This window comes from Alosa pseudoharengus, unplaced genomic scaffold (genome assembly GCF_046254945.1).
Source record: "Alosa pseudoharengus isolate Yale_2024_CS ecotype anadromous, Long Island Sound unplaced genomic scaffold, YU_APseudo_1.1 YU_APseudo_1.1_scf_1, whole genome shotgun sequence".
Taxonomy (NCBI): Eukaryota; Metazoa; Chordata; class Actinopteri; order Clupeiformes; family Clupeidae; genus Alosa; species Alosa pseudoharengus.
In genome coordinates this window covers 20,716,680-20,725,595 of record NW_027468564.1, presented here as the reverse complement: position 1 = coordinate 20,725,595, position 8,916 = coordinate 20,716,680, and the positions used below count along the sequence as shown (strand labels likewise).

The 8,916-nt window shown below is 43.6% G+C and overlaps 1 protein-coding gene across 1 annotated transcript in view; it reads right to left on the bottom strand.

Moving 5' to 3' along the window:
* The window catches only part of LOC143123118 (EGF-containing fibulin-like extracellular matrix protein 1), a 36,311-nt gene extending 29,764 nt beyond the window's left edge, over positions 1-6,547 (bottom strand). Inside the window, exons 1-4 of the mRNA XM_076284280.1 lie at positions 6,320-6,547; positions 4,344-4,446; positions 1,646-1,691; positions 1-111 (exon numbers count right to left, since the gene is read on the bottom strand). The exon at positions 1-111 is cut by the window's left edge and continues 192 nt beyond it. Of these exons, the coding sequence (XP_076140395.1) occupies positions 1-111; positions 1,646-1,691; positions 4,344-4,427 (241 nt within the window). The 5' untranslated portion in view covers positions 4,428-4,446; positions 6,320-6,547. The remainder of the gene's footprint in view (positions 112-1,645; positions 1,692-4,343; positions 4,447-6,319) is intronic.
* Between the last annotated feature and the right edge of the window lie 2,369 nt (positions 6,548-8,916).

The following is an 8,916-nucleotide window of genomic DNA, read 5'->3' as shown; positions in this document are numbered from 1 at the left end:
TGCTCACGATGATCTGGGCGTTGTGGGGCAGGCAGAGGTAGCCGCCGAAGTGGTTGACACACTTCATGCCTCCTTTGCAGGCGTCGGCCAGAGTGACACACTCGTCTATGTCTGTGGAGAGACCAGACCCTTTCACTCGTCTATGTCTGGGGAGAGACCAGACCCTTTCACTCGTCTATGTCTGTGGAGAGACCAGACCCTTTCACTTGTCTATGTCTGTGGAGAGACCAGACCCTTTGGATTCCTTTTACTACCGCACTTATCTTTCTCAATTTGAATAAGAACGTTTGCTTAATATAAATATAATGAAGTACATCATATCGGACCACTGCTTTCTTTTTAAGTTACGTGAGTGGATACTCATGAATGGACAGACCCTGTTCAATACCCTCCTACCCCAAACTAGCGAGTGATAGCCCGAAAAGGAGGGAGTGAGCAGGGATGGTAGATATATAGGGAGAGATAGATAAAGAGGAGCAGAGAAAGAGAGTGAGGGGGTAATTAAAGGGAGAAAGGGAATTATAGAGTGAAAGATGAAATAAAGGGAATAGGGAAATTACAGAGAGAGAGAGAGAGAGAGACAGAGAGAGAGAGAGAGAGAGAGAATGACCGAATGAGGGTGGGATGGAAAGGGGACTATAGAGGGAAAGAGGAAAGAAAGGGAAATGGGGAATTACAGGGAGAGAAGGAGAGAAAAGAATGTGAAGGACAACAGGAGGGTGGGATAAATAGAGAGAGAAAGAGAGGGAAGAAGAGATGTAGATAAAAGGAACAAAATTATAGACAGAGGAAAGAAAGGGAAATTAAGAATTATAGGGAGAGGAGAGAAAAAAAAGAGAGTGAGAGAGAAAGAGAGAGCGCTGGAAGGAGAGAAGAATAAGAAGGACAGAATAAGGATGGGAAAGAAAGGGAAATGGTGTGAGGGAGGCGTGGAGGAAAAAGGAGAGAGGGGGATGACATATTCAGAGACAGTGACAAACAAGAAGACAGCTAGAGGAGAAAGAAACAGTAACCATAAAAGAAGGAGAGAGACAGAGTGTGTGTGTGTGTGTGAGAGAGAGAGAGAGAGAGAGAGGGAGTGAGAAAGACAGAGCAGATGTGACACAGAAGAGAAGCATTGAGAGTGTAGTGAGGGGGAAGATAAGATATACATCTATCTATCTATCTATCTATCTATCTATCTATCTATCTATATGTTTTTGTAAATTGTAAAGCACTCTGAGTAGAATAGAGGAGTATAAATGCAGTCCATTTAGCATGATAAAGGGAGAGATAGAGACATGAAGAATGTAAAAGAATGATAAAGGGAGAGATATATATGAAGAGTCTAAAAGAATGAAAGAGGGAGAGATAGACATGAAGAATGAAAGAGGGAGAGATAGACATGAAGAGTCTAAAAGAATGAAAGAGTGAGAGATAGACATGAAGAGAGTTAAAGAATGATAGATGGAGAGATATGAGGAGTGCAAAAGAGGACCAAAAGATGGGGGGGGGGAACCGCTGTAGTCAAGTTTCCCTGAGGTATTTAATCAGGAGAGCAGGGTCATTACCAGGCTGTTGACAGCTTATGGCGTGTTCACACAAGTGTATCAAGCACAATGTAGCCGCTTTTTCCATGCAGGCAGAGGGAAAAACAGGCTATTACCTCGGCAGACTTGTCTTGCGCTGTCATACTCGTAGCCATCAGTGCACTGCAGAGCAAAACACACACACACACACACACACACACACACACACACACACACACACACAGACACACACACACACACACACACAAATAGACACAGGCACACACATACACAAACACATGCAAGTCAGACCTCAGTGATAATACTCTCTGTCTCTCTCTATGTGAGCTGTTGTTAATATAATACCCATCTGTGCACAGAGGGATAAAAACAGGCACATTAGGGTACGTGCAGACTAGGCCTATTTTTCGCAGCCGCCGGCGTCCGTTTTCCACCGTTTTCTACTCCATAATCCTACGGAGTAGACCGCATTTTCAAGAAAAGTCCTCGGCTTCTTTAGTAACGTAATCGTGGGCGTATTTTTTTCTGCAGCTCAGAGCTGTTTTTAAAGTTGAGAAATGTTCAACTTCTAGTGTAAAAACGCCCTACGCCACGCTGTTTTTTTTTTTGATCCAAACATGCAGTATTGTTGACACATCATTGACACAAACACACGTATGAGTCAGACCCCTGTAATATACTATTCATCCCTTTTTTCTTTCTGTTTTTAATTTTTTATTTTTCCTGTTATATCTCTATTCTTTATGGCTCACCAACTTCCCTTCTCTCTTCCACACCTATCTCCTTATCTTCATTTGATTTCATTCATTCCCTAGGTCATTTTGACCGCTACATTTTTATTTTCCTTTTGAAGTTCTAGTGTTAATGTAACACCCATTTAGTTAAATCAGGCCTCGTGGTACTTTTTCTCATTATCCGTTGCCATTGCTCCTTCATTTTATTTATTTGTTTATTTTGATTTGACTGTACATTGTGACAAACTGATCCTGTGGTATTTTGTGACAAGAATGTAAGGCTTTAGAAATTCTAAATTGTGTTTATGCATTTATTTCGGTAAGCCAAACCTCATGGATAATCTCTCTCTCTCTCTCTCTCTCTATTATTTTTTTTGGCAAGTCAGGCCTCATGGATACTATTCTCTCTCTCTCTCTCTCTCTCTCTCTCTCTCTCTCTCTCTCTATCCCTCTATTCATTTATTTTGGTAAGCCACAATATATGTAACCTATATGTTCTCTAGAACATATAGGTCACTGACACATCTCTAGGGAAACTTCTCTCTAACATATAGACTAGAGCTGCAACCCTGTACCTGGGCAAAGAGGTAGGGAGGGAAGATCGATCAGAAGGAGAAGAAGAAGAAGATGAGGAGGAGGAGGAGGAGGAAGAGGAGGAGGAAGAAGAAGATGAGGAGGAGGAGGAGGAGGAGGAGGAAGAAGAAGATGAGGAGGAGGAGGAGGAGGAGGAGGAGGAGGAAGAAGATGAGGAGGAGGAGGAGGAGGAAGAAGAAGAAGATGAGGAGGAGGAGGAGGAGGAGGAAGAAGAAGAAGAAGAAGATGAGGAGGAGGAGGAGGAAGAAGAAGATGAGGAGGAGGAGGAGGAGGAAGAAGAAGATGAGGAGGAGGAGGAGGAGGAGGAAGAAGAAGAAGAAGAAGATGAGGAGGAGGAGGAGGAAGAAGAAGATGAGGAGGAGGAGGAGGAGGAGGAGGAAGAAGAAGAAGATGAGGAGGAGGAGGAGGAGGAGGAAGAAGAAGATGAGGAGGAGGAGGAGGAAGAAGAAGATGAGGAGGAGGAGGAGGAGGAGGAGGAGGAAGAAGAAGAAGATGAGGAGGAGGAGGAGGAGGAGGAAGAAGAAGATGAGGAGGAGGAGGAGGAGGAGGAGGAGGAGGAAGAAGATGAGGAGGAGGAGGAGGAGGAAGAAGAAGAAGATGAGGAGGAGGAGGAGGAGGAGGAAGAAGAAGAAGAAGAAGATGAGGAGGAGGAGGAGGAAGAAGAAGATGAGGAGGAGGAGGAGGAGGAAGAAGAAGATGAGGAGGAGGAGGAGGAGGAGGAAGAAGAAGAAGAAGAAGATGAGGAGGAGGAGGAGGAAGAAGAAGATGAGGAGGAGGAGGAGGAGGAGGAGGAAGAAGAAGAAGATGGAGGAGGAGGAGGAGGAGGAGGAAGAAGAAGATGAGGAGGAGGAGGAGGTAGAAGAAGATGAGGAGGAGGAGGAGGAGGAGGAGGAGGAAGAAGAAGAAGATGAGGAGGAGGAGGAGGAAGAGGAAGAAGAAGAAGAGGAGGAGGAGGAGGAGGAGGAGGAAGAAGAGGAAGAAGAAGAAAAGGGAGAAGAAGAAACAGTAGAAATAGAAATAAAGAAGAGGAAGTAAATGGAGAAAGAGAAAAAGAAGGAGATGAGGAGAATCTGGAGAAGACAAAACATAGAAGAAAAGGGTGATAGAAGTCTTCCCTCCTCTTCTTTCTTCCTGCCTTTCTTATTTTAAAGCTTTGCGTGTCATCTGGCCCACGTGTTGGCTGAGCAACGCTCTGGGCGACTGCGGCTGACCCGTGTTTGGAAAACCAGTAAACACTCTCAAAAGAACATCTGCCTAGTGTGTGTGTGTGTGTGTGTGTGTGTGTCTGTGTGTGTCTGTGTGTGTCTGTGTGTGTGTGTGTGAGTGTGTGTGTGTGTGCGTGCGTGCGTGCGTGCGTGCGTGTGTAGGAGTGAGAATGTGTTTCACCTGTTACTTTGAACGTGTGTTTGTGGATGTGGATGTGTGGATGCACACATGAGTTTGTGTGTGTGTGTGTGTGTGTGTTTGTGTGAGTGTGTGTACTTACTGTGTAGGTGACGGGCTCCTCAGTGTCCTGCTGTGACAAGGCAATGTTAATGATGAGACTTACACAGAGACAAATCCTTAACATGGCGGAGGGGAGACAACACCTGAAACACATATCATAGACAGAGAGAGGGAGGGAGGGAGATAGAGGGAGGGAGAGAGAGGGAGGAGAGAGTGAGGGAAGGGAGAGAGGGAGGGAGGGAGAGAGAGAGAGAAGGAGGGAGAGAAACAGAGAGGGGGGAAGAGAGGGAGGGGGAGAGATGGAGGAGAGAGGGAGGGAGAGGGAGGGAATGAGGGAGGGAGAGAGATGGAGAGAAGGAGGGAGAGAAACAGAGAGAGAGGGAGGAAGAGAGGGGCAGAGAGGTGCAGGAGAAAGAGGGAGAAATACTTTAAAAACAGAAAAACATTGAATTGCCACATAAATGATCAGCCTTTTCACCAGCTGACCAATTGCTAATGGAAATGATCTCCAAGAAACTGTCCCATCTTGCCCAAGACTGGGAAAAAGGAATGGATGTCATGTTTCAGTGATCCTAATTGTCATGGTTATAATAATAATAATAATAATAATAATAATAATAATAATAATAAATTCACTCAAGATGGTGAAATATGGTGAATAAAAAAGATAATATTGATGAGCTGCAAAGGTGGCAGACCAGATATTTACAGCAAAACTGTACAGAGCACTGTACAGAGACACTCCCAAATAAACATTTAGATTTGTATGAACACAACCCGTGGAGTAAAGGGAAACTTTACTATTGCCAAACCATGACATAATCTGTGTTGAGTTTACAGTATCTTTAAGAAGTCCAGGCCACCCACTGCCTCCAGCAAGACATGGAAATCTCTACTCAGGATTCCATTAAACACATTACTGTACTATTGTGTTGGTGTGAAAAAAAAGGTCTGGCGAGGGATCAACAGGTGTTGATAGATTTGTATGTGTGAAAAGTGTCCGTGACTTTATTTCACCAGATTCATTGACTCTGTAAATGAGCGTTATTTACAGAATTATCTCAGTCAGGGATTTCTGTAAGTCAAAAGCGCGAGCATGCGCCAGCGCAGAGTGACGGTCAAAGTCGCAGAGTGTCCAGGCGCACGAATCCATTCATCACGGGTTTACTGTGCGCGCTCGGTCACTGGGAGAAGATGTGCGCTAATTAAGCCACTGACCATTAATAAGCCCCGGCACCGTTCTGGCTCAAAGCACACACTAAAAGCAAAACACATTTTTTTCCCACTCTCTTTATAACCATATCATATTAGGCTAAACGGACGCCTTGATATTGTATAAACCAGCGCCGCATACTACCGTCAAGTTCCACAACACTAATGTGAACACGAAAATGATCATTCTTCCCCTCAGGAGCTGTGTCGACAAGTCCCAACCTCTCCCGTCCTGCTCTGTGCCACCATTTTTATTGGCTCGGATCTTACAATACCCGACGGCTGTCTCTCCCCCCACAACCCCACCACCCCTTCTCCAAACCTGGACCCAGTTGTTTTTACAAGGAAGAACTCTCCCTCTTAACGATGTGAGTTTACAGAAGGTCTCAAAGCCTGGCTCCCCGGTCAACTATCAAACAAGTGGGAGAGGCAACACTTGCAATAAACACTTGTTTGCTAATTGCTAAAATAGCTAACTTAATTATCGGATCACCATATGACCCGTTTCCAGTGCTCGTTCCAGGCAAATTAACACGTCCTGGGTCAGATAGTATATAATGACACAATTTGTATTGCTACTTTGATGTTATATGACGGAAAGTCACACATGTTTAAAAGTTTACACATGTTTTGTTCAATACTGCTGCGAGGCACGTGCATAATTGTGGATCATGCTGTAACAACTTTGCACGAGCTTTAAATTGCATGTTTTGAATTTGCAATTAAACATCGGAAATATATATATAAAAAATACATTTTATTAAAGATAGAGGCATAGTGTGCATCGTGTATTCAACGACTCACCGGATGAAGTGCTCGTCTGAAGTGATGAGAAACGAAGGAGCAGTTATGGCGAGGGAACTGCGTCTAAAGAGTTTGTTGTTGCGCTTAATGTCACGGCTATTTTCAAAGCGTAGATTCCTACGATGTGACAAGTCCTGTGATTAACAGTTCTGCTTGCCAGTGCTTGATGGAATCTGATTTCTGAAATGACTTCTGACCGATGACTGTAAAAACGGGTGATGAAGGGGGAGGGAGACACGCGTCACAGAGGTCAGTGACACACACACACACATACAGGCAGACGTGCACACCTCCAAAGTGAAGAAGCACTGAGATGATTTTTTTACCCTTTCGTGTTCAAAAAGTTAATTGTCGGTCTGAAGTAACCAATACGCATGGCGCCATCTTGCGGTACATCACTGCAACCTTGGTTTAAGAAGAAATTCGAAAGACCGTTTCTCTATATTTCAATGTTTTTTGTTTTCTTAAATGTTCTTAATATATAGCTGAAGTTTCACTTTTAAATAGATTGCCTATAATAAAATGGTGAGTTGCGGAATGGTAAAAAAAATACATTAGTAGGCCTACAGTTGTTTTTCTTTCTGCCTGTTGCATTTCAAACCCGCGTTACACAACTCCAGCTGAGCTGTTGAAGTAGTTTCCTCGAAAGTACACTTTGTGCGATGATGTCATGCAAAATTTGGGTTCAGTGACTCTCTGAACGTTTTATTTTCCTCTATCCGACTGCTGATTTCGGTTGTGCCAGTTTTCCTAAATGATACCTACCCGAGTTTTAACTTTTCCACTACGAGTGTATCTGGAATCCCTCAGACCACTTAATGCTGCAGAAAGTGTATGCTGTGGAATACTGTAATCGAAGAGTTGTCATCTAGCCTTCAAGTGCCGTCCTCTTAAATTTCGTTCTATCTATCTATCTATCTATCTAGGCCTATCTATCTATCTATCTGTTATTTATTTATATTGTATTATATGTATATGATGGGCAAAGGCTTAAATTGAATGCGTCAAATGCATGGACAAAACATTGTTCTAATGTCTCATATACGCCTATGTGTAAGTGTGATATGTTAGGCATTGCCAATCATTCAAATTAGGGATCTAATCTCAAATGAATATGTAAGCATACTTTCACTACATAGATCAGCCATTTCCTCATTATGTGGAGAGAAGTATTAGGACACCTGGTCATTATTCTTTCCGGAACCTTTATGACATCCCATTCTAAATATATTAGGCATAGGACAGCTACAGCTTCCACTCTTCTGAGAAGGTTTTCCCCACAAGATTTTGGAGTGTGTCTGTGGGAAGTCTTTGCCCAATCATACAGAAGAGCAGTTGTAAGGTCAGACACTGATGTTGGATGAGAAGGCCTAGCTCACAACCTCCGTTCAACTCCGTTGACTTTCGTTCTCCGTTCTCTATTCACCTCCGTTCGATGGGGATGAGGTCAGGGCACTGTGCAGGCCAGTCAAGTTCTTCCGCACCAAACTCACCCAACCACTACTTTATGGGTCTTGCTTTGTTTACCTATGACAGCAGCACGCTTGCTTGTATTCACGTAGTTCATGACCCATTCTTTCACAAATGTCTGAATGTAATTTGCACGACTAGGTGCTTGATTTTATGCCATGATAGTAAAAAAATAAAGTTCTCCACTGCAGCTTTGTGGACCATAATTTGTGCCTCCTACACCGCCACATTATAATTCACTAAGCTCCTCATAAGCTAAGACCCATTCCTTTACTATGGACCCTTTCAACTTCAGAAACAAATGTGTGTTTTTAAGGCAGTTCCAGTAGAACAGGAAACAACATTGAGCAAATGGTAAGTTAGGGACAAATAAATACAAATAAATGAGTTAAGTCCGATTCATTTTCATTTCAAAGTTAGTTTTGAACGTTTCAACTAGAAACCCTCTAGGACCAGACTGAAAGGCTCTATGTGGTTCAACTGGAAACCCTCTAGGACCAGATTGAAAGGCTCTATGTGGATCATATGTAGGGGAGAGCATGGCCGCCCCAGACAGAGTTGGATTTAGCTGCCTTACATTACTGCAACTCATTTAGTCATCGCAGGCATTACTGAAGGATCAGGATCTCTTCTCTGCCCAGCAGGGAGCAGAGTGTGTGTGAGTGTGTGTGTGTGAGTGTGTGTGAGTGTGTGTATGTGTATGTGTGTGTGTGTGTGTGTTTGAATGTGTGTGTGTGTGTGTGTGTGTGTTTAGAGAAAGTGTCAGGATCTCTTGTCTGCCCAGCAGGACAGGTTGTAACTACTCCTCTTGTATTGACAGATGGAGAGTAAGACGTGCAGAAGAGAGCAAGGAATAGACGCTTGACGACAACAAACAGGTCAAGCGTCAAGACTCAAGGTCAAGCGATTCAAGCGTTTATTATTGGTGTTTATGCATAAGAACATACAATCTCATGAACGATGAACGATCTCAAAACAGATTCAATGCAAAATGTTAAAAACTAAGAAGGAGGTGAGAGTGAAAAAGAGAGAGAGAGAGAGAGAGAGAGAGAGAGAGGATGGAAAGGAGTAAGTTGCTCGATGACCACCAGGTGGCGCTGTGGTATTTCATTCGATGCTGGGGGCAG